The sequence below is a fragment of the Hemiscyllium ocellatum genome, chromosome 2 (assembly GCF_020745735.1).
Source record: "Hemiscyllium ocellatum isolate sHemOce1 chromosome 2, sHemOce1.pat.X.cur, whole genome shotgun sequence".
Lineage (NCBI taxonomy): Eukaryota > Metazoa > Chordata > Chondrichthyes > Orectolobiformes > Hemiscylliidae > Hemiscyllium > Hemiscyllium ocellatum.
This window is the reverse complement of record NC_083402.1, coordinates 82,925,840-82,950,707: the sequence shown is the minus strand read 5'-3', so window position 1 is coordinate 82,950,707 and position 24,868 is coordinate 82,925,840. Positions and strand designations below refer to the sequence as shown.

The window sequence follows — 24,868 nt, the reverse complement described above, 5'->3', positions numbered from 1 at the left end:
TGGATACATTTTCTAGATTAGACATGGGGGGATATTCTGAGCACATAACAGAGACATCTCTGCAAAGGCTGGAGAAGAAATGCCCCAGGCTGTTTGGCACTTAGGAGGTTGGAGGAGATCAATTGCTCAGTCCTGGGCAGATGTGCCCTCCGTCTCAGTCATTAATGATTTTGTCAAAATGCACACATAGAAACAAGAACAGCAGGCATGTTTGTCAGAGGCACTCCAAGTTATACTGAAGGATGGAGAAGTCTCTAATGTTACCAGTAGTGTGCTGTCTCTGGCAGACATGCATCTAGCTACATCCATGGACAGGTTGGTGACACCCTTGAACATCTAGACCCAGTTCACACACTGCTAAATATTAGCAAGGAGCTGCACTCCACTGCTCTCATCATAGGTCTCAGGATCAATGGCAAAGTGAGAAGAGGATGAAAGACCTCAAACTCATTCCAAGTGCCCCACCATCTGCTCCTTTGCCTGTTATTCCAAAGAGGCAGAAGTTCAAGTTGAGGTGATGAGCTTGCATCTAAGCAGAAGACCTCGGCTCTCAAGGCCCAAATGCATCAGGGACTGTCCAAGTCCTTGAGACCAGAAGAGTCAACTACACAGCCAGCTTTCTCTGCACCTTTGTGGAGGTTTTGATTACACTTAGACATAGTGGGACGCAGAGGAAGAGGAGATTTTACACAGGGTATACAGTTGGCATGGGTAAAACATCATTGTAGATAAACTTTCAGTTTTGTAAAGATATATTCACTTTCACTGTTCAAATGCATGCTACAGAATGATTTTCACTGCTGGACTGGTCAAGACCCACCATGCAAGAGATGAACAGTCTTTTCAGAAATCGATTCCGAGTCAAACTGGAGTACCTTGTTAGCACTGCTGCCTCACACTGCCAGGGTTCCATCTGTAGGTGAATGTCTGCGTGGAATTTGGACTGGATGCTCTGCTTTCCTCCCACAGACTAATGGGTTAAATGGCCTCTTTTCATACTGTAGAGTCTATATGACTCTAAGCAGTGCCTCTCTTTCACAAGACTATTTGGCTGCAGATAACTTCAAGTGCAAGGAATCCTGAAAGCATGACCTTCAGAATGTGTTCTCAAGTCTAATCTATCTAAATTACCCACTGAAGTGACAGTATCTGAGCTGGATGGTGCAGGAGACAGCTTTGCCACTACTTCATAGTGAGTTGCTTATTCGTCAGAAGTGGAGGAGCAGCTGTTGGCCAGAGGGACAAGTTTCTAGTGGGTACAGACCATTTTAAATGCTGCAGAAACAGTGTAATGAGTTGCACAATAGGGGTAGAAGTTTCAACATATTAAGCACCTACACAGTGCTTTTGAGGAAGCAGTACAGTATGTCATAATCTAACTTTCTTGGTTGCCAGGACATGAAGCTCTGAACATCCTGCATCAAGGATTCTGTCTTGATTCTGGTGAGGAGACATTTGTCAGCTACCCTATTATGGTTTGGCTCTTTCAGTTCTATTGTGAGACATTTTCTCTCGAGATGAGATGAAGGGAGGGATTAAGTGAGATACAAGTACTTGGCACTTTTAGCTATTGAGAGCGGATGCAGGTGGAGCAAAGATGGGCAAGTATCCCAAGTGAGTGAGAAAGTAGGAAGTGCAGAGGATAGGAAGGATAAGACTGGGGAAACGGGATATACAAGAGACAAGAGAAGATACTGCTGCCTTGGTGGGAGCTTGATGCAATAGCAGAGTTAGAATAAGTGTTAGGTAGCAGAGACAAAATTACAACACTTATCCTTGCAGAGAGCAGAACATAGCTTATCGCTTATGGCATGGCTGAATGTTTCTACAGATCATGGAAACAGCATTGACCTGGATGGCAACTTCTTGTGCTCTGCTCTCCTCTGGCTATCTGGGGGAAAGAAGATGGCCTTCATCTCCGCTACAATCTTCAATTCCTAGTCAGCAAAGTGCTTCTAGAATTTGCTTCTAGAAGACATCGCCTTTCCAGTTCTTCAGTGACATGAACCACAAAGGACAGTTCTTGACTTGCAGCATTTGAAAAGGTGCACTGTTGAGAGTTTAATATGGGACTAGCAACAGGAATTCCTGAAGGCTCCAGCACGAGTGAGCATTTTTACAATTGCTGAGTACAGGTAGAGTAAATGTGGTGTTGTGATAATACAGTACCTACAGAATGAGGTAAACAGTGCATAATTTTATAAGAAAAGCAACCGTTCATGTAATTCCCTGAAATCGGCAGTCACATTGTGGGAAAATACCATTACTGTATAAACAAGAAACAAGATCTTCAAATCTGATTATAGCTTTAATAAAATCGTACATTTATTCAGTGAAATACTTAAAATGTTTACTTACTTTGATAGGTGAAATATGGAAATACTCATATAAACTGACAGGTGTGGTGTCAATGGCAGATTCAGTCAACAGCTCTGTTTGAATATACTCAAGGTCCTTTTTGAATAGATCCAGCTTAAAAACAAAGTAATTCAACCAATTAGATATGGAATTTATAAATTAGAATTGCATTACTTCAATGTCACAAATAGCATGGTTAACATTTCGTAGCACTATCTTCCGAATTCTGGTTGGTCGTTCAGATTTTGAGTATTTTACACACGTTACCTAAAAATTAATTGCACACATTTAGAACCTCACCTAAACAGGGAGGTCTGGGTCAAATGAGAAGGTAAGTTGTAAATATTTTAAATCTGACCTCAAGCAACTTCGAGACTGCCCAATGCTGGTTTTAATTAGGGAAGAGGGGGCATGCAATCAGCTTACTCTCAGTGGGTGGGTTGAAGCATTTTTAAGAAAATTGCGTACCCTCATTTTAGCAAAACTTCTATTTCTAACCATTATTTGTTGGATTTCTCTGCTATCTGGAAATTGACAACTAAACAAAGATAAGAAAATAATTCATAACAAAAGTGCTTCCATGGTTCTGCTTGTGGATTAGGGAAAATGCGGGTGATGCATTCAGCAGAGGGCAGGCTTTACCTACAGGAAGGCCTCAGAAGTACAGAGTTTGGAAAAACTTAATGAATTGGATAGGTATCAGATGGGGCAGTGATTGACTTGTTTTTGACTAATGTAGCTATCTGCTGCCTCAAATCTGTAACTCAAAGAAAATGCATTTCTATTCAAGTAGAAATACTGAAATTACAAATATCTTAGAAGTAAATGAAGAGGTATTAAAATAAACACAAGTTAGATGTCCTTTTTGTTTTTACTTATTTTATGTATGTTTGTATTATACCTTTTGCTCTGCAAGAACTGTATCTGTTGATTGGGTGAATAGGTCCATCACAGCATAAAGAAAACCAAGATCTAACTTCAGATCCATTTCTTGAATTAGGACTTTAAAATACCTGTTGCAAGTATATAATATAATCTTTATGAAAAAAACATTTCAAGTTGAAATAAATGCAGCCAATTAAAATATGTTTATCATAATTATAACCAAAATACTGCTAATTCATCAACTGGGCAAATTAAAATTAAACAGCCCTTGCTATAGATGGTCCATTATTTGTATCCCATTTTAGCTTTGTCTGGCAATCTGCAACATTCTTCATTAGATTAGATTAGATTCCCTACAGTGTGGAAACAGGTCCTTCGGACCAACAAGTCCACACCGACCCTCCAAGAATAACCCACCCAGACCCATTCCTCTACATTTACCCCTGACTATCTAACACTATGGGCAATTAAGCATGGCCAATTTACCTGACCAGCACATCTTTGGATTGTGGGAGGAAACCTGAGTACCCGGAGGAAACCCACGCAGACACTGGGAGAATGTGCAAACTCCACACAGATAGTTGCCCTAGGTGGGAATCGAGCATGGGTCCCTGGCGCTGTGAGGCAGCAGGTCTTTGTTTGAATTTGTTTTACTTCTTCAGTACATTTTTTTGTCTTTCATTATGAAATCTTTCTCCTGCTGCACACACCTCCCAGAGTAGAAAAATAATCAGGAGATACTGTAACATACTTGAGCTAAATAACCTTGCTAGATAGTGAGTGGTGCAGTTACTTGGGAAGTAAGCAGGAGCAATTACCCAAGTTGGGAAGGTTCTGGAATTGGGTCGTGCATATTCTTCTTGCTGTCATCCATTGTCTTATGAGTAAAATGTGGATTCATGTGAAAGGTTGGAGATACATGAAGAGAAAGCAAAATGATTTTATTCTGACCTATATGAGACAATGGTTGAACCTAGTCATTGCACCTTCACGATTGGAGGAATTAGACAGTATGCTTTAGTTGGTAATGCATTTGTCTTAAGAGTCAAAAGGCAAGAATTCAAGCCCCAGTTCAGAATGAGAGCATGCAAATTAAGTTAACACTGAATGGGCTGAAATGTGGGAAGAAATAGAGCAGGAATATGGCAGTCGAACCTGCTCCTTGATACAATTCAATAATGACTGATGACCTGCCTCAATTTCCTCAGATACCTTTTTTTATTCATTTGTGGGACTTGGGCATCGCTGGCTAGCCAGCATTGATAGTCCATCCTTATTTGCCCTTGAGAAGGTGATGGTGGGCTACTGCCTTGAATTGCTGCAGTCCACATGCTGTGGGTTGACCCACAATGCCCATTAGGAGGGAATTGCAGGATTTTGACCAAACGAATGCAAAGAAACGGTGATATATTTCCAAGTCAAGGTGGTGAGTGGCTTGGAGGGGAACTTGCAGGTGGTGGTGTTCCCAAGTACCTGCTGCCCTTGTACGTCTAGGTGGAAGTGGTCATGGGTTTGGAAGGTGCTGTCTAAGGATCTTTGGTGAATTATTGCAGTGCATCATGCAGACAGTACACACTGTCACTAGCATCCAGAAATCTATCGTTTATTTTTGAACAAGCTCAATGATTGAGCTTCCATGGCAACTGGAGTAGAAAACTCCAAAGATTCTGGTGAAGAAATACTTCCTCACCTCAGTCTTAAATGGTTGACTCCTTTTTCCGAGAATATGTCCCCTAGTTCTAGGTGCATCAGTCAGGGGAAATATCTTATCTTGATTCATCCCATCACTCGCTAAGAAATTTGTAAGTTTCAATGACAACATCCTTAGTTATTCTAAATCCCTAAGAATGCAGACCAAGTTTCTTCAATCTGACCTTAAAAGAATTTGCCATCTCAGGGATTGTCTATTGATCCTCTGCTGCATTCCATTTATGGCAGGTATGGTCTTTCAGAAAAGAACAACAAAAACCATACACAGTATACTAGATTTTCCAGTGGCCAAATAGTTTTCTGCAGCATTGGTGGGATTTTTATATCAGAAGCCTATGGAAACTGATGGAATGCCAGGGAAATTGAAAATTTTGATAGACAATTTCTCTAAGACTGGAGCCCTTAAGGGGCATCCATTTAAATTGGGGAATTCAAAGGATTCTGCTACTGTTTAATAAATTCCAAGTGTTAAACTGAACTTGAATTTACTTCACACACCCATCAACTACACGCACCCCCCCCCACCCCCCACCCCCCCCCCACCCACTTCTCACCACCTACCAAGGATCTGACTCCCACTACTCCAACACTTAATCCTTCTCTCTCCCCCAGGTTGTGAAAAAGGAGTGTGCTTTGATTTCTGATTATCCTGTTCAATGAGTGACTTGTCAGATTTAAAGTGTGCTCCACAGTTCTGAAGGAGTCCAAATTGGAATCACCTGTCAGAAATGCAGAGTTCTTTCATATTGGAATAAGGAATGGAGTGACAGTCTGAGTACAGTTGCCACTGTTCAGAAAATTTGACCCAATATTCCAGGGTTCACCAAGAGTCTGTACTATTCATCAAGACAACCTTATACCTGTAATCAAATCCTTTGGAAGTAAAGTTTAACATGACATTCGCTTTGCTAACTGCTTGCTGTAACTAAGTGCAAACTTTTAGTGACCCAAGAACAAAGGCACCCAAAGAGCAACTGACAAAAGAAGAACTGTCTTTCAGGTGAAACATTCAGCTAAGATCATGTTTGTTGCTCATAATGGATCCAAAAGACTCCTAACACAATCTGAGGTCAGGCAATTTTCTCCAAAACAGCTGCTGATATTTACCACTTATCACTTAGGACCTTGCTACAAGTGAAACAGCTTGTATAACAACAGTAACTTTACTTGAAAACAACCTGGCAGTACCAAGTGCAAAGATGTTTTTATAAAGTGCAAATAGTGGCAATCAAGATATATTATAAAGTTTTTCCTCTAAAATGGGAAAGTACAAGGATCTCTATGGAAAGGTAATTAGGGGTTCAAGCAGGAATCTGGTGAAATCTTTGTCAGAGTAATAATCTTTTTTTTAAAAATCTAGCATTTAAAAGAATGCAACATGAAACAGATTTAAAATTTAAAGAAGTTTCTATAACTAAATTATTACAATAAAACTTTACCATTGCTTGAAGTAAAAAAAATTCACATTTCCATATTTCTCACTTTGTTTAAGAAAATTATTGAAACAGAAACGTGACCTTCAATTAAATTTTAACCATTCTATATGTTGAGTTGATGCAATTAGCCTACAATGATGAAAGTTTTAAAAAATGTCTTTTTCCTGAAATAACAGATCCTGGTACCCTAGGTAAAAGCAATGACTGCAGATGTTGGAAACCAGATTCTGGATTAGAATGGTGCTGGAAAAGCACAGCAGTTCAGGCAGCATCCGAGGAGCAAGAAAATCGACATTTAGGGCAAAAGCCCTTCATCAAGAATACAGGCAGAGTGCCTGAAGGGTGGGGAGATAAAATTTTTATCTCTCCACCCTTCAGGCACTCTGCCTGTATTCCTGATGAAGGGTTTTTGCCCTAAATGTCGATTTTCCTGCTCCTCGGATGCTGCCTGAACTGCTGTGCTTTTCCAGCACCACTCTAATCCAGAATCTGGTATCCTGTCAAGTCACTCTTTATTTGCACGTGTATAGTACATGGACTCTGACCAGCTAGATAAGAGCTAGTCCCTAAAGTGTGGAGACTCAGACTCCTGTTTATATCTGCCAGCCAGGGTTCCCTGATTGGTCCAGTTTAACCTCAATCCGGGATCTCATACTCAGTGAGATCTACATGAAAACTTTGTTCCAATCACTTTTTCCTGAAGGATCAAGCAACGTTTCTATTAGTAATATGATTTAATGGATTTATTGCTGACTAAATCAAAAGCAGAATATTACAGATAATGAAAGTTGAAATAAAAACATCAGATTGTGGAAAAACTCAGCAGTTAAGACAGGATCTTTGGAGAGAAAAGAAAAAATCATTTTAGGAAGAGTCAGAGATGTAGAATGGAATCTTCCCAGCCACTTAACAACACAGGCATAGGTGAAACATTTGGGAAAATTCTGGGAGAGCAACTGTAAGGTGGTTCACAACTTTGACAGCAAAACAAATCCTGTTTTCCAACCAAGTGTTGAATAATGAGACATAATTGTTGTGAGCAAGCAGAAAGAGACCAATTGGTTTTCATTACCATCCTTATTACTGCATCATCTCACCTCACTGATATGCTGTTTCCCATTCTCTCACCAACCAGATAGAAACTAAACAGCAACAATTCCTGAAATGAAATTCAGAGTGGCAACCTGGCAACTCCAGTTTACCTTCTTGGTTACCTTGCACCAACATCTCAGGGCCCGTTCCTTGGAAGCCACTGGCCACACTACGCCCCACCCACCAAGACCTAGGCAGTCCCATATCAGCAAAGTGGGATGCCACTTTCCTTTTAATATGTCTAGACAATTCACAGGAACGCTACAGGGCAGTTATAGATTGCCAGTGCTTGACCAGGTGCATGACTGAGCTTTAAAAGGTACTACGAGCACCAGGACTCTTGGGAGGTCCTGGCAGTGGCCAATATGTCTCTGCCTGTGGCAAGTGGGAAAGTGCGACAAATAGAACATTATAGGGGTACGATGCCTGAGTAATAAGGCAAGTTTGGAAGATAGCGTGACAAAATTCACTAGGATTGGCGGAGAGAAATAATCTATGAAACTCACTAACATTTATAATTGGCTGATTTCTGGTAAAATTAAATCTGCAATATTAATTAGAGATGCAAAGTTACATCTAACTTCTCCCAGACAAAAAAGGTCAGAGACTGAAATGTTTACTCTTGTCACATATCTAGCAGAGCTTCTGAGTATTTCCAATATTTGCTGTTTTGATTTCAGTGCTGAACAGCTTGTTTTACTATCTTACGTAAGCAGTCACAGGGCAGTATTTAGGAATCACAAGGAAGTTCAAAGCCAGAGCATCATGTCCTCCAAGATGTGGACTATTCAGAAATACTGTGCAGATTTTAATTAAATACTGTTTTCAATCTTGGTATAAAAATAAGGCTTCAAGGTGATTTATTCAAAATTATTCTGCATAAGAAGTACTGAGTAGATTATAAAGAATATTATCAATAGATTGTTTGAAAATTTCTGTTTTTCAATTATTTTATGGGTTTAGGAGTTGTCAGCAAGGCCAATATATATGGTTCATTCCTAATTGAACTCAAGGTGGTGGTGATGAGTTGCCTTCTTGAACCACTGCAGTTCCTTATGTATCACCACATCCATAGTGCTATGGGAAGTCCAAGATTTTGATCCATTGAAAGTGAAGGTATAGTAATTGTTTGAAACCAGAATGATTTGGAGTGCAGAGGAAACATATAGGTGCTGATGCTCCCATGTTTCTGCTACCATTGTCCTTCTAAATGGCAATGTGTGTCAGTCTGGAAGGCGTTATTGAAACAGCATCAGGGAGTTGCTTGTAACAGGACACACTACTGCCACATTATGTTAGTGGCAGAGGGAGTGGATGCTTAAGTTGCTGGGTAGGGTGCTGATCAAGCAGACTGCTTTGCCCTGAATGCTGTCAGGTTTCTTGAACACTGTTGGATCCATACCAATGCAGGCAAATATTCCATCACACTCCTGACATGAGCTTTGCAGATGGTGGAAAGGCTTTAGGGAAATCAGACGATGAAGTATTCACCTCAGAATTTCCAGTTTCGCACTTGCTGTTGTCACCACAGTATGACTGTGACCTGTGCAGTTCAGCCTCTGATCAATCCCTTGTCTGTTGTGGAGTTCCAGTGATGGTGAAGTCATTAATTTCAAGTGGAGATGGTTAGTTTCTCTCTCTGAAATGATCAGTGCCTGGCACTACGTAGCATCAATGTTAATTGCGAAGCCTGAATATTGTCCAGATCATGGTGGCTTTGGGCAGAGATTGTTTTAGTATCTGAGGAGTTGGTACTCATGATGTTGAGCATGGTGCAGTTATCAATTAACATCCCCACTTTTAACCATATAATCATAGACAAAATCATTTCATGTTTATGACTTACCTAAAACGAGATATATCAGACTTCCCTGCAAACCTTGTGATAATACTGACATCAGCAAAAGGCTTTGGTGCTATTAAAATAAAACAAATATTAAAGAACTGTCTTTTTTTTCAAAAAAGTCAATTCCAGAATTGTTTCTCATATTCTAAACTAAATGTAATATTCTAAAAATACCATTTTGAATCAGGAGTTTACATTTCATTTTTACATAAACTTTGGAAGGGAGTTAATTTCCTGTAAATACTTCTAAATATCACAATATAAAAACTAATACACAAAGTTGAGCTCAAGTACTTGCAGGATTCCTAAATCAGTGCTGCAGGAATATTAAAATTGCAGTTGAAAGAATCAAACAAATATAACTTTTTAATAAATGAAGATTCTATAACTCCAAGCTCCGCTGACCTTAATCAGCACGATAAAGTTTATTTTAAACTGCAGTTCATAGTCATATAATAGGACATTCAAAATTTCAACGAGTAACCATATGAATGAAAACATATTTATTTATGCCATTTACAGAAAATATCACATTTAACACATTTCATTACAGCAGAGTGCATACAATAAATTATATAAAACCAACCTGAATCCATGGTGACTGATTTGGGGGGAATAATTGGATAAAACGGAAAAGGAAAGATGGCTCCAGACAGCTGATTTTGTATCTTAGAACAGAAACAAAAGTAAAGTAGCTGTTTAGTTCAAAAATAATAAACATTATCCTGATAACATATATGCAATATTAATATCTTCATTCAGCACAAAATTAAAATTTTAATGATAAGAATTAAAAAACACTTGCTCCAAAATAGCTAAAATATACCTAGAATTTAAAGCATCTTATGGTGACGAAACTCTTATTTTAGAAGAGGAAAAGACAGACTTGGAATTTTCCCAAATTCTCAGCTTTCTTCTCCACTAATGATCACAAGCTTTGCAACTCATGGAGAAGAGGCTATTGAGCACATTGGAATGGAAAATTTGGCAAGTACAGGTCCCTTCTTCTGTGTTCCATTATTCATTGCCAGTGAACCATTTGAGAAAATTGTTAGCTTTGACTGCAAGTGCCACGAAAGCTCCAAACACCTACTGTGTCGCTTCTGTAACAAAGTCAGCCAGGTGGACCTCTTAGAATGATTGGGGCTGTTAATCTGACTCAGTCAGGGTGCCCTGGCTGACAGATAAGAACAGGCATGTCGAACATCTTGTTCACTCTGACAGCTGGCTCTGAGGAAGCTTGATCAGTGTCAAGGACTTTTTTTCACGTGTAAATACAAGATGACTTGGTGACAGGATACTGGCCTCTGTGCAGTAATTTCAGTGGCTATGAGGTAAAAGCACATTCCTGAAGAACTTGCAACAGTCATTTTGGACTTGGTGGGAGCATTTCTGGCAGCATGCCATTATTTGACTTGATCGAATCTGTCGAAGACTCGGCCCACCATATGGAAATAGTATGTTTTTTTTCCAGGCAAATGTCATTGTGGCTGATGAAAAGCAATGAATAATTCTCCTGAAAGCTTGTGGACCTGCAACTGCTTTGGTTATTAAGAGCCTAACTTTCCCAGATACACCAGATACTAAAATCTTTCAAGAGTTGATAGATTTAATAAAGGAGTATTATGACCAAGCCGCCTCTAGGTTAAGATGACTGGCAGAGTCATGTGACTTTGGTTTAACCCTTAATGAAATGCTGAGACACTGTTTGGTATCTGGGATTAAAGGGCTTCAGCGTGTAGGCAAAAGTGCCTACACGCTGAAGCCCAATTGAACTTCAAACAGACACTACAACAGGCTTTGTAACTGGAAAATGTGGCAAGTGGAGCATGAGTTACAGCATATTCTGATGGAAGTTGACACCCTCGCTAGTACTACTTGAGTGAAGGCAACTGCATAGCCTCACTCAGGACATACCTGGAATAGAGTGTGGCACAGTGTCTTGGTGGCTAGCACTGCTGCCTCTCAGCACCAGGGACCCGGATTCGTTTCTGGCCTCGGGCGACTGTCTGTGTGGAGTTTGCACATGCTCCCAGTGTCTGCGTGAGTTTCCTCCGAAAAATTGTGCAGGTTCGGTGAATTGGCCATAGCGTTCAGGGATGTTAAGGTGCATTTAGTCAGGAGTAAATACAGGGTAAGTGAATGGGTCTGTGTAGGTTACTCTTCGAATGGGGTCGGTGTGGACTTGTTGAGCTGAAGAGCCTGTTTCCACATTGTAGGGACTCTAAAAATATCTATGAGAGACTCTAGGTCAGCCAACAGGAAAATCCCAAAACAACGCCAAACCTCAGCCAAATGGATAAAATTTTCTTCAGGAACCAGGCTGGCAAGCCATTCTACTTGCTGCTGGTATGTGGACTTGAGACAGCAAAAAAAAATTCCCACCAGAGCCAAATGGAACAAGAGCACTCATAGGCCAATATCCAGGCGAGTACACATTGGTGTGGAACAGTCAAACTACTCAGTAACATCCAAACCAGAACCAATCAAACTAAACATTTGGTTAAATGGTTGCCCAGTTCTAATAGAGGTTGATACCAGTGTAGCCATTTCAGTGATCGTCAAACTAGTCTTTAACAAAATTCGCTCTGGACTCCAACCCTTAACTTTGCACAAGACCTCAGAGAGACTGAGAACTTATACAAGGAACTGTCATAGATTCAGGGTACAACTTAGGCTCCGATCTCGTGTAAGAAGCAGCTGTTTCAGTTACAACTCACTATAGTAGAAGACTCAAGCCTAAGCTTGATGGGGCAAAATTGGTTAAGAAAGATTGACCTAGATTGTTTCAACATTTTTCAATTAGAAAACGGGTGCCTGAGTGAAGTCCTGGGTAAATACCTGGATGTTTTTCCAAGGAGGTCTGGGGATGATCAAAGGAGTCAAGACCACCTTGCATATTGATTAGGAAGCAATTCCACTATTCTGAAAGGCCAAATCCAGTACCATTTGTCTTATGGGCAAAAGTAGAGGCAAAAGTAAAAAGGCTGGAAAACGGAGCACCAGACAATTTCACCCCATGAAGCTTGGGCTCCAGTATTTTACTACCATCGGTAGTAAATGAATACTTGCAAGTGCAGTTAGATGAGTATTCCCAGAAATATGCTACAGTAAATACCCATAAGGGTTCGTACCCAATATACAAGAGTGCTATTTGGGGTATTGTCAGCCTGTGCAATTTTTCAGCGGACAATGGAGAACACTTTACATGGTCTACCCCAGATTGCCATTGATGACATACCAATAATCAGGAAGACTTAATAAGGAGCACATAGAGAACTTGGACACAGTCCTTAGACATTTCTCCCCTCTGGGTGTACACCTTAGAAGGGAAAAAGTGTGTTCCAAGCATCCCAAGTGACCTATATGGGCTACAGAATTGACAAGACTGGTTTACACCCAATGGAAGATAAAGGGAGGGTGATCAAAGCTGTATTGGAGCTTAGCTCTTTTCTTGGGCTGAGAAATTATTATGGAAAGTTCATACATAACCTGGCCTCCATCCTGTCACCTTTGCATCAACTCTTTAAAAAGGAAATTATCACATAGCCAAGCCATAGCTTTAAGGTAAGGGAAGAAACAGCTATCGTCCTCCAAGGTGTTGACACACTATGATCCCAAACAATATCTGTATTGATATGTGGTGCCTCCCCCGTATAGCATCAGCGTAGTATTAGCTCATAGATGGCCCAATGCAGAGGATGCCCAAGACCGTATGCATCCAGGACTTTGGCTGATGCAGAGCATAAACATGTTCAGACAGAAAAAGAAGATTTGGCAGTCATATTTGGAGTCAAGACTACAAAACTTATATGGATGTAAATTTGTAATAATAAGACCACTAACTGTTGCTAGATCCTAAAGAGTCATACAGAATGGAAACATATCCTTTGGTCCAACCAGTCCATGACAAACACATTTTCAAACTGAACTAGTCCCACCTACTGCGAATCCTCTTGCAAGTATGCCTGCCTTGAAGAAGTTTTCTTCCTCTCTCTACCAGAATCTCAGGGAGTCCCTTTCCCACTGCAACTCCCAGGTCATTTATTCTACTTTCTCTACCACCCCACCTCCCACCCACCACCCCCCCTCCCCATTTATCTCTCCAGCGTAGAAACAGGCTCTTCGGCTCAACAAGTCCACAAAGACCCTCCAAAGAGTATCTCAACCAGACCCATTCCCCTATCCTATTACTGTACATTTCCCCTGACTAATGCACCTAACCTATACATCCCTGAACACTATGGGCAATTTAGCATGGCCAATTCACCTAATTAGCGCATCTTTGGACTATGGGAGGAAACCCACGCAGACATGGGGAGAATGTGCAAACTCCACACAGTCACTTGAGGCTAGAATTGAACCTGGATCCCTGGTGCTGGGAGGCAGCAGTGCCAACCACTGAGCCACCATGTCTCCCAGATACTTTTGATACTGCAGGTTAAACAAGGAGAGTGAACATAACAGTTGAGATAACTAATCATTCATGTTAAATTTATAGAATCCAAAATACAATATTGATATTGTTATCAAATCATGTATGTGAATGATGACATTCTAAGGATGCGGTGGTGTAAAATCCACCAAAAACTCTCCTTGTTTAACCTGCAGTATCAAAAGTATCTGGGAGACATGGTGGCTCAGTGGTTAGCACTGCTGCCTCCCAGCACCAGGGATCCAGGTTCAATTCTAGCCTCAAGTGACTGTGTGGAGTTTGCACATTCTCCCCAGGTCTGCGTGGGTTTCCTCCCATCTGGAAAGGCCCTGCAGTCAAAGACCTTCAAGGCCACAAGCATCAGATATACACTTACACAACAGAATCCAATTTCAAGATTCAGCATTTCACAGATTGTAGTTACTGTGCTCCTAGACAGCACAAGTCTTCGGAGGCACTGGTATCTCGTCACGTCCAAGTATCTGAGCCTTGCTAGATATGGTCTTATCTGTTGTCTTGATTTGGAGGTGCCAGTGTTGGACTGAGGTGGACAAAGTTAAAAAGTACACAGCACCATGTTACAGTCCAACAGGTTTGCTTGGATTAGTTTTCAAAGCACTGCTAACCTGTTGGACTATAACCTCGTGTTGTGTGATTTTTACCTATATCTGTTGTCTGACAGCTGCTATTGACTTTCCCTTATAGGCGTTTTGGCAGAATTAGTTAAGCTAACTTGACTGACCATAGGGCACAGCTGTCCTTTGCCAGCTAACATCTTCCTTCTCCTTCTCCTCCTAAGAACTGCTTTCAGATTGGACTATTCCAATTGGGCACAGTGACATTCACCACAAATGCTACTGCCCACAATTTTTCCTCAACATTTCCTGGCTGTTCCATTGATTAGAAAATTTCCCAGCAGAGTTTTAAATTGAGAAATAACAACTCTCCTTGCCTTGTTCTGCTAAAGTCAGTCACAGTTGCAGCTTTTAAAACGCTTTACAGCATTACCACTAAAAATGTAACCATTTCCAAAAAAAGTTTCCCCAAGCACCCACTGAATACTGTAATCAACATATATTCTGACCAATGCAGACTGACTTCTATTTCAGAGGCTGGCATACTAACATCAAGTTCACAATATGACACCTTTACACTGGATTTTAGATGTGTGGGGGATAGCAGTAGTCCTGATCTCATAACATAACACTTAAGCCTATAAATCAATAACATGCAAAATTAATTCACTGTTCTCAGAATTCTAATATCTGTAATATTTCATTTTGCTATTTAATTCAATATTCCTCCTCCCTGAAAGTTTGAATTAGACAACATAGAAACTCAGACCAAAGTTATGATAAATGATTCTGTTGCAAACTTTAAACAATTCATGTACCATTTGTATACGAACAAAGGTCCTATGCTATCAGATTTTAACATACCTGGATCTTGTAAATTTGGACTCGGAGAGATTTCTGATGAGTTGAGACAGTATACTCTATTTTTATAGCTGGCAGGTAATTTCTCCTTATTGGTACTTCAGAAGGTTGTAAGAGCTTCATGTCCATGCCATTTGGAGTTAAAAGTGCCTTTTTTTTTGCGAGAGACAAAAGATGCAAATAAATGTTTACTTTCAAAAAGACATTTTTTTTTAAACTGAATCCAAATAGTCACTCACAATTTGACTTCATCACTACAAATGATGTAGTGTGATTTGCTCTCTTCATTCAGTGTCATTATAAAATTGACAGACTAAATTGAGGAGAATAATCACACCATGAAACAAAAGCCAGACCATGAATTTCCCTACCCATTTATTTCAATCTGCATGAAGCAAGCGCTAATTTTGATGGAGGGATTGAACCTGTTAATAATATTAAACTTAATTAAGCAATTTAAGATGACAGGTTTTTTGTGTAATTGAAAATGTTGCCATCCACTTCAATTAATTATTAAACTACTCAAATACAAATGATCAATGTAAGCATAATTTTCAACTGACCTGAAAATTACATGGAAGTTCAGCAATGAGGCTCTCTTGAGGAGAAGACTCTATATATTCTTTGTAAACCTGCTCTAGCTGAGCTGTTTGCTTTCTACTCATTGGTTTCCAGCGCAATTTCGCCTTGGGTTTACTTTCCCAAACAACATCAGAACTGAGTTGCAAACAGGATAACAAACATGTAAAATTCTTCAAAATTGCATTCAATTATCCTAACATCAAAAATCCTGATGTTACAGATTCTATTATTGATACAGCATTCATTATGAAATGTGTGGCATTCAATGTGAAACAAAAATACAGATATCAAAAATTGTTTGAAATTTTCTATTTCTGAATGGGAGTAGTAACTTGTGGTCAAAAACCATACACTTTAGTAACAGGAACCATGAGAAAGCTGAAGGTCAGGTTCAATAATGCATTACATTTCACAATAACTTGCTACAAAGCACGCATTCACCTTGTTATACCAATGTAGACCACTTCTTGCTTTGTTGAATTATTAATCAGTGAAATCCCCAAGTTCTGCAATGACAGAATGATCTCCTGTTCTGCTTGCTCTGCGTTCTCATTTTCTTGAGTAAGTCTGAATGTTCCTTCATCATCCGTGAACACAATGATTCTCTGCAGACCCTCAAAGAAGGATGCTAAATAAATCTTCCCATTTTCTTGAGAAATCGCTGAGAATATATCCTAAAAGTAAAATAGTATACCTGAACATTGAATCTCATTTGCAACTTTGAAAATTTTTGGCTATTAACATTGCAAAATAAACAGCAAAATTAATATTAAAGAAAAGACATATATTAAATATGGTGAGAGAAAGAGAGAGAGAGAGCAACTAATGCAAGAAACAAGATTGGTAAAGATTAAAACAACTACACAACTAAATTAAGGACAGAAATATTTTACAAATTTATTAACATTCAGAAAACAAGATAGGAACGTGAAGGATCAGAACACCACGAACCTCAGAGTATCAGGGAACAGGAAAACATAAATTGTTTCCATTGAACCATAGTAACGTTACAGCCTTCAAAAAGATCATTCAGCGCATTATGACTGCACTGACTGAATAAATTAGCCATTCACTCTAATCCTACTTAATAGCACCTGGTTATTAGACTTGCAAGTTACAAGGCTTCAGGTACAGATCAAAGAAGTTGATGTCTTCTGTCTCAACCACCAAACGGGATAGCAAATTCCAGACATCCACCGCTCTGTGTGAACAAGCTGGTACTCATTTTCCCCTTAATCCTTCGGCCAATCGCCTTAAATCTGTGCCTCCTGGTGATTAACCTCTCTGCTAGGGAAAAAGGGTCTTTCTTGTCCACTGCATCCCAGTCTCTCATTATTTTGGGCAACTTGATTAAGTCAACCTTCAGCTTCCCCTGCTCAAAGAAAAACAACCCTAGCTCACGCGATGTTTCATCATATCTAGAATTTTCAAATCCTAGCAAGCTTCATGTAAATTTCCTCTGTACTCTCTCTAAACCAATTATGACATTTTTATAACATCGTTACTAGAACTGTACATAAAACTCAAGTTCTGGCCCAGCCAAGGTCTTATATGGTTACAGCATTACATTGCTACTTTGGTATTCTGTAACTCGCACATTGAAGGAAAGCCATCATATGCTTTCGGTACCGCTACCTGACTGTCTTAACATCTTGGAACATATGCACTCCAAGGCCTCACTTCCTCTAGCCCTCCACACCTTCCCTTTTATTGTACATTTCCACATTGTTTATCCTTCCTAAAAGCACTTCTGCACTCACTCAACCATACCATTAATATCTTCCAATTTTTGATCGTTCGCAACTTTCCTTAGTAATAGTTACAAGAATATGTAGGCATGAAGTTGAGATCAAGAGTTGTAGTAATTTTAGGAAGTGGGGGGGAGTGGGAAACAGAAGGAATGGCCAGTCAAACTTAGAAAGGATTAAACTCTTACTCTAGATGGATTGAATCTACATCTGTTAGAGGTTAGCAAAAATGCAGCAGAAATACATTCACATGTAAATAAAGTCAGTAGGAAAGAGGATAGTTCAAGAGGCCTTGTGGACAGCTAGTGAGATCTTTTTTTAAAAACAGGAAGATGGACCAAGTCTAGGGTACCAGGTAGGGACAGAAATTATAGGCCTGGTGCTATGCCTGGCCTGAGGCACAGCTCTACGCTTATTAGTGGGCATTGATGACATGCCCCTCTCACAGGCTTTGCAGGCAACGATTTGCAAAGGGGTATTGTTGAGGCTTCAGCATGTTAACTGAAATTCAGTTGATCAATAATAGTTTCTCCTCATAGGCTTGAGCATCACTCCAAAGACTTGTGTACAAATATCTAGGTTTACAATCAAATGCAGTATTCATATAAGTGCGCAGAGTTACACATCGAGCCTTTAAAATAGAGGTTCAATCAAGGCTCTCCCAGATGGGTGTATCAGATTTCTTCTAATAATTTGAAGATTGGAAAAGAAATTACTAAAACTATTCTCATTAAAACATTATGCTATTTGGGAGACAGTATACATAATTAATGCTGCATTTCTTACAATGGTGCTAACACTTAAGTATACCACTGGCTGTGAAATGCTTTGGACGGTCCTAAGACTGAAAAAAAGTTCTATATAGATGTTGCTGAAATAATTATTTCATCGAATAAATACAGTACAAGTACAAAGAGGCAGCTACGTTGTAGCATTCTTCAACTTCCCAATGTTCCTGCTCCTCAGCTTCTCACTAAATAGGTGCTGGGATGAGTTGCCCTCTCATAATCGTTCTCTAAATGAGAGTCATATTACCACGTAGCGTATTACAAAGAATATCATAGGTGTCTAGAAGCATGCTTCTGTCTGGACTACTCAAAGAACTTTCCACACTACTCAGGTGAGCAGGTCTCTCAAGTTTTGTAGTAGTATCCTCTAAACTGTATAACGATTGAATATCTACAGCATACAAATGCATGGGTGCCAGACTACGTTATGACTTGTGGTATAAGTGAATAACCTTCATCACCCAGAAGTCAGTGGTAACCTCTCATTGTGGTTCAAATATTGGTGGCTACAGAGTGAAGAAATTCTGATTACTGCCATGAAATCAGCACTACATATTGATTAATGTCATAACTTGCATGCTATTTATGTTGCCTGATATCAACACTTCCTCTGGCAGCTCATTCCATACACGCACCAGCCTCTGCGCGAAAATGTTGCCCCTTAGGTCTCTTTTATATCTTTCCCCTCCCACACTTAAACCTATGCCCTCTAGTTTTGGACTCCCCACGCCAGGGAAAAGACCTTGTCAACTTGGATAACATGGATAGCAAAGTCAAGCAACTTTGCTATTGGCTACAGCTCCGCCTTCAACATTGTAACTCCAAACAAACTCATCTTTAAACTGTGACATCCTAGCTCCCCCTCTAATCAGATCCTTGAGTCCCTGACCCACAGGCTACAATCAATAAGAACAGGTGACAATACCTCCTCGATCATAATCCTCAAGACCGGTGCCCTGTAAGACTAAGTACTCAGCCTCTACTATACTTCTTACATACTCGCGGCTATGGGGCCAAATTCCATAGGTCAGATCTAAAACAAGACGAAGTACCTTGCTTAGCAGCATGGTTTAAAGACAACAATCTCTCCATCAACACCAGCAAAGCAAAGGAGTTGGTCACTAACTTCAGGAAGCTGAGTACAGGGCACACATCTGTCTGCATTAATGATGCTGAGGTAGAGATGATCAAGAACGTCAAGTTCCTGGGACTGATTATCACCAACAATCCGTTCTCGTTCACCTACATCGATGCAACATTTAAGAAAGCACAACAACTTCCTTAGGTGGCTAACAAAATTTGGCATGTCCACAAGGAGTCTTGACAATTTTCATAGATGCACCATATAAAACATTCTATCTGGACGCATCACAGTGTTGTATGGCAACTGCTTTTCCTAAGACTGCAAGAAACTACAGAGAGTTGTGAACACAGCTCAGTCCATCATGCAAACCAACCTTCCATTCACTGACTCCAACTATACAACTATACTTCCCACCGCCTTGGGAAAGCAACCGATATACTCAAAGACTGGGTGTCCTGGTACTTGAGTCACAAAACATTAGCATGCAAGTGCAGCAAGTGATTAGCAAGGAAAATGCAATCTTTGCATTCGTTGCAAGGTGAAGGGAATATAAAGGTCCGGATGTTTTACCACTGTTGTGCAGGGAATTAGTGAGACCACGTGTCCAACACTATATGTAGTTTTGGTTGCTTTATTTAATAAAACAAAATTACATCACCACAGTTGAGAGAAGGTTCACTTTAGTGATTCTTGGAATGAGGGAGCTGTTCTACCTGGAAAGGTTGGACAGATTTGGATATTTCTCAACAGAAGTTTATTTAAAGCAGAGAGAATTAGAATCAAAATGTCATTTATTGTCACGTTACTCAAATACAGGAGTACTGTGAAAAGTTTAACAATGTCACCTCTTATGGAGCCATCTTAGATGCAATTACTAGGTAGGAATCTTATACACATAAGAGGAATAAAGAGAAAATTGGTTCCATTACTTCAGGGTGTTTAAAAAATAAGTTTCAAATAAGCAAGTTAAAGGATTGACATTACCGTCAAATAAAAAAAATTCAAGTAAACATTACATTGCAACAGATCAATGCAGAGGCTTACAAATGTGGTCTGACCGCCCTTGCCAGACCCCAGTACGACAACCATCCCCACTCAACTCCAAGCCTCCAGTCCGCTACACACCGGCTCTTAACTGCTCCAAGGTAAGTTCCCCGCGCCAGCCGCCGCTCCGGGACTGCTTCCCCGTGCCAGCCGCCGCTCCGGGAAACATACATGTTTCATTAAGATTATGAAGGTGACAGGATAGATGATGAAAGGATATCTTCTTTTGTGGGACAGAGTAAAACTAGAGATAATTTAAAAATAAGGGAGTGCCTCAGTTAAGATGAAGCTGAAAGTTGTGCATTTTTGGAACTTACTTACCCAACAACCAGTGGAAGATAAATTATTAGAACTTTTTTTTAAAAAGGCATAAGAAGATAGATTCTGATGAACAAATCACTCAAAGCATTTTGAATGGGTGTGCATGTGCGATTGAGGCCATTATCAAATTAGCAACTATGTAAGACTCGCCTGCAAATGACTTACTTCGGTACAGTGCTCACATCTAAGTACACATGGGAAACTGGATTTGACTAAAAATCTAATCATCATTTCTCAGAGAGGATCAATCACTGAAGGATAGAAAATGCTTCAAGAAGCATCTCAATCTTTGTGACCATTGGTATTACTATTTTATTCAAAGGGCTGGAAAAGAAAACAGCCTTTAGACATACATGGGAATTCACTTGCTCGTGATAGTCACAATGAGAGATGGATTGCAGCATGCAATTTTCATTGCCTATGATAAGAACCTCATTCGTTCTGTAAAAAAAAATCTCATTGAGGGCATAAGTGCACAAAACCAGACCAAAAATGCCTTTGCAATACATATGTACTGACAACATGCTCGAAGGTGATATTCAAAAGTGATATGAAATGAAACTATGATGAACTAACAGTGATGTACAGGATATGACGCACTGCACTCATAAAGACTCTGATGAAATATCCTCCACTTTGCCTCAGAGGATGTGCAGGCAGGCAACTCACCTCTCACCTATGAGGCATGGAGCAGCTTGGTGGCTGCACTCATCATGGAAAAGCCCTACCTCCAACTGCAGTCTCTGCATTTGCAGCCAATTGAGATAAATGTCACAAAGACATTTGGTAGAGGAGCTGGGGAGTTGGATGATGACGAGGATGCCTGATGTTTACATGACATTCACCCTCCTTACTAACCTCCCAGCTCTATGTTGGCCTCCAAGTGGATTAGCTGGAGTAGTTACCTAGGTGCAATCATCCACACCTGCAACCGTTGTGTCACCAGTGCAAACACAGCTCATCTGTTTCATGGATATTGATATTCTGAGTGAACTGAGCCAGGTTATTGAGTGAGCGCTGTACTTTTTACAGAGTTACAATGTTCTTGTATTCATTCAAAAGGTGATGCAGCATGTATTATTGATCAGTTCTTGTTGTTCTCTTATGGTTAAAGCTCATTCAAACAAGCCGCCAAAATGAGGCGGTCATCACTGAGACAGTCTCCTTTATTCCCTATGTCAGCTTGCATTGTTTCAGAGAACTTCATCAGACATCCACACATTTGTATAGTCCGATGTGCTATAATGCGGTATTTTGTTCTCGTGCAATCCCGTGTTATAACAAAATCGCATAATAGCAGAACAATTTAATGCTTGAAATACTGTGCTTTTGATGTGGTTCCTGAAGTCTTATCTCAATTTCCATTGTAGCATCTTTACAAAAGGAACTGTTCACTTTCACCTCTGATTCAGACTGCATTGCATTCCTTCATCATGTGCAATCCAACCTAAATGCATGCTGTGTATATCCAAAGTACATGAATCTGTCGTCAGTGGACTGTGGATTGATGAGATTTGACACTGCCTCCTCAGACATCTCTTCCACCTTCTGACACCTGAGGGATGAAGCAGCTTGAAGGATGGATAGATTTATTAATACTCCAAAATAAAATCCAGCCTGATTGATCATACATAGTTTAATTATTTTAGTAAATGTGGTTGCTATTTATTGAAACAGCCATGCAGGGTTGCAGTTTCTTTAACAATAGAATGGAAGTTTATTACAGAACAGAACAAACATAAGTTAAGCTATCCAATTATAGACCACAATGTAAAAGATCTTAAACCACAAAGCAAAGTCTTGCACCGTTACCTGACACACTGTGTTAGACACTCCAATGTGGAAAATGATCGCTTTACAGCAAATCTTCATGTTCAATTCAACTGTATCTCCTTGGTTCTTTCCTCTGAATTGTGAAGTCTTCTTACACAGGTCGCTCTGCTATTTTGCGCATTTTATTAACATGATTTCACTATAATACATTTGACGAACTGGGGACACTGTTTCTAAAGGGCAAAACTTTAAAGCTTGTATTGGTTATAATGCAATTTTGGCCCAAGAAGTTTAAATTGCGCTGCTATTACGTGGTTTTCTTATAACACAGGAATGCACGAGAGCGAAATACTGCATTACAGCATATCTGACTGTATGAATATTTACAAATCTAAAAACTTAGACTTTTGCAGCTTTTAATAACCTGCAAGTCTCCTGTTTGGAAGTTTCCCCAAATTTAACATTCATACTGAGGTAACTGTTTTCCTTGAACTGTTCTATATTCCTTTCTAGGACAGAAACTATACTTATTTCTGACCCAAGTCAGGTCTCTTCCAAAACCGCCAAAAAACTTTTAATCTCTGGATTTTTCTTGCACTGACCACTTTGACACTGTCTTAACAAATTCAATTCAATCAGACCTCCTGAACCAGGCACTGGAGATCCTGGTCACTTGAGAGGAACCACCTTACCTCTCACTTTCTTAAGTCATCAAGAGATGGAAAAAAAACACAATGTTCCAAGTTAAACAAGTTTTACATAGAATATACATTTGTTTACATACATGAAACAGGCTTATGAGCTCAGCAATACCTGATGTTGCCCAAACTATCTTGTTCCCTCCACATCAGAGCTGAAAATGTGTTGCTGGAAAAGCGCAGCAGGTCAGGCAGCATCCAAGGAGCAGGAGAATCAACGTTTCGGGCATGAGCTCACTGGTACAGAGTCAGAGTTGTACAGCAGGGAAACAGACCCTTTGGTTCAACCAGACCTCGCTGACCAGATATTCTAAATTAATCTAGTGCCATTTGCCAGCATTTGGCCCATTTATCTCTAAACCCTTCCTATTTATGTAACCATCCAGATGCCTTTCAAATGTTGTAATTATACCAACTTCCACCACATCCTCTGACAGCTCATTCCATTCACACACCACCCTCTACATGAAAATGTTGCCCCTTAGGTCCCTTTTATATTTGCTTCCCCCCTTCCCTCACCTTAAACCTATACCCTCTCATTTTGGACTCCCCTACCTTGGGAAAAAGAGCTTGGCTATTCAACCTATCCATGTCCTTCATTATTTTATAAACTTCATAGAATCCCTACAGTGTGAAAACAGACCATTTGGCCCAACAAGTCCACACCGACCCTCCGAAGAGTAAACCACTCAGATCCATTCCCTTACCCGATTACTCTACATTTGCCCTGACTAATGCATCTAATCTGCATATCCCTGGGTCAATTTAGTAAGGCTAATTCACCTCATCTGCACATCTTTGGACTGTGGGAGGAAACCGGAGCACCCAGAGGAAACCAATACAGGCACGGGGAGAGTGTGCAAACTCCACACAGTTAGTTGCCAAGGCTGAAATCGAACCTGGGTCCCTGGTGTTGTGAGGCAGCAGTGATAGCCACTGAGCCAATTCTATAAGGTCACCCCTCAACACTCCAGGGCAAATAGCCTCAGCTTATTCAGCCTCTCCCAATAGCTCAAACCCTCCAACATTTTTATGAATCTTTTCTGAACTCTTTCAAGTTTCACAATATCTTTCCTACAGCACGGAGACCAGAAATGAATGCAGTATTCCAAAAGTTGCTCAGCTATTGTCCTGGACAGCTGTAACATGACATCCCAACTCCTGTACACGATGCACTGACTAATAAAGGAAAGCACACTTCTTCACTATCGTATCTACCTGCAACTCCACTTTCAAGAACTATGAACCTACACACCAAGGTTTCTTTGTTCAGCAAAGGACCTTACCATGAAGTGTGTAAGTCCTGCCCGATTCGCCTTACCAAAATGCAACATCTCACATTTACTGAAATTAAACTTCGCCAGCCTCCATGCCTCAGCCCAGCTGATCAAGATCCCATTGTACTCTGAGATAACCTTCTTCACTGTCCACTACACCAATTTTGTGTTACCTGCAAACTTACGCACCATTCTTCTGAAATCCACATTCAAACCATTTATTTAAATGACAAAAAGCAGCAGGCCCAGTACCAATCTTTGTGGCACACCACAGGTTCACAGGCCTCCAATCCATAAAACCTTCACTATCGCCCTTCACCTCCTACCTTTAAGTCAACCTCGTCTTCAAATGGCT

General features: G+C 40.2%; 1 protein-coding gene across 3 annotated transcripts in view; it reads right to left on the bottom strand.

Annotated features, from left to right (window-relative positions):
* The window catches only part of vps13a (vacuolar protein sorting 13 homolog A), a 410,927-nt gene that overhangs the window by 93,390 nt on the left and 292,669 nt on the right, over nucleotides 1-24,868 (bottom strand). For all 3 annotated transcript variants that reach the window (XM_060837965.1, XM_060837981.1, XM_060837974.1), the window contains exons 54-60: nucleotides 16,222-16,454; nucleotides 15,762-15,915; nucleotides 15,202-15,348; nucleotides 9,914-9,995; nucleotides 9,328-9,397; nucleotides 3,260-3,371; nucleotides 2,359-2,472 (exon numbers count right to left, since the gene is read on the bottom strand). In XM_060837965.1, the coding sequence (XP_060693948.1) occupies nucleotides 2,359-2,472; nucleotides 3,260-3,371; nucleotides 9,328-9,397; nucleotides 9,914-9,995; nucleotides 15,202-15,348; nucleotides 15,762-15,915; nucleotides 16,222-16,454 (912 nt within the window). The remainder of the gene's footprint in view (nucleotides 1-2,358; nucleotides 2,473-3,259; nucleotides 3,372-9,327; nucleotides 9,398-9,913; nucleotides 9,996-15,201; nucleotides 15,349-15,761; nucleotides 15,916-16,221; nucleotides 16,455-24,868) is intronic.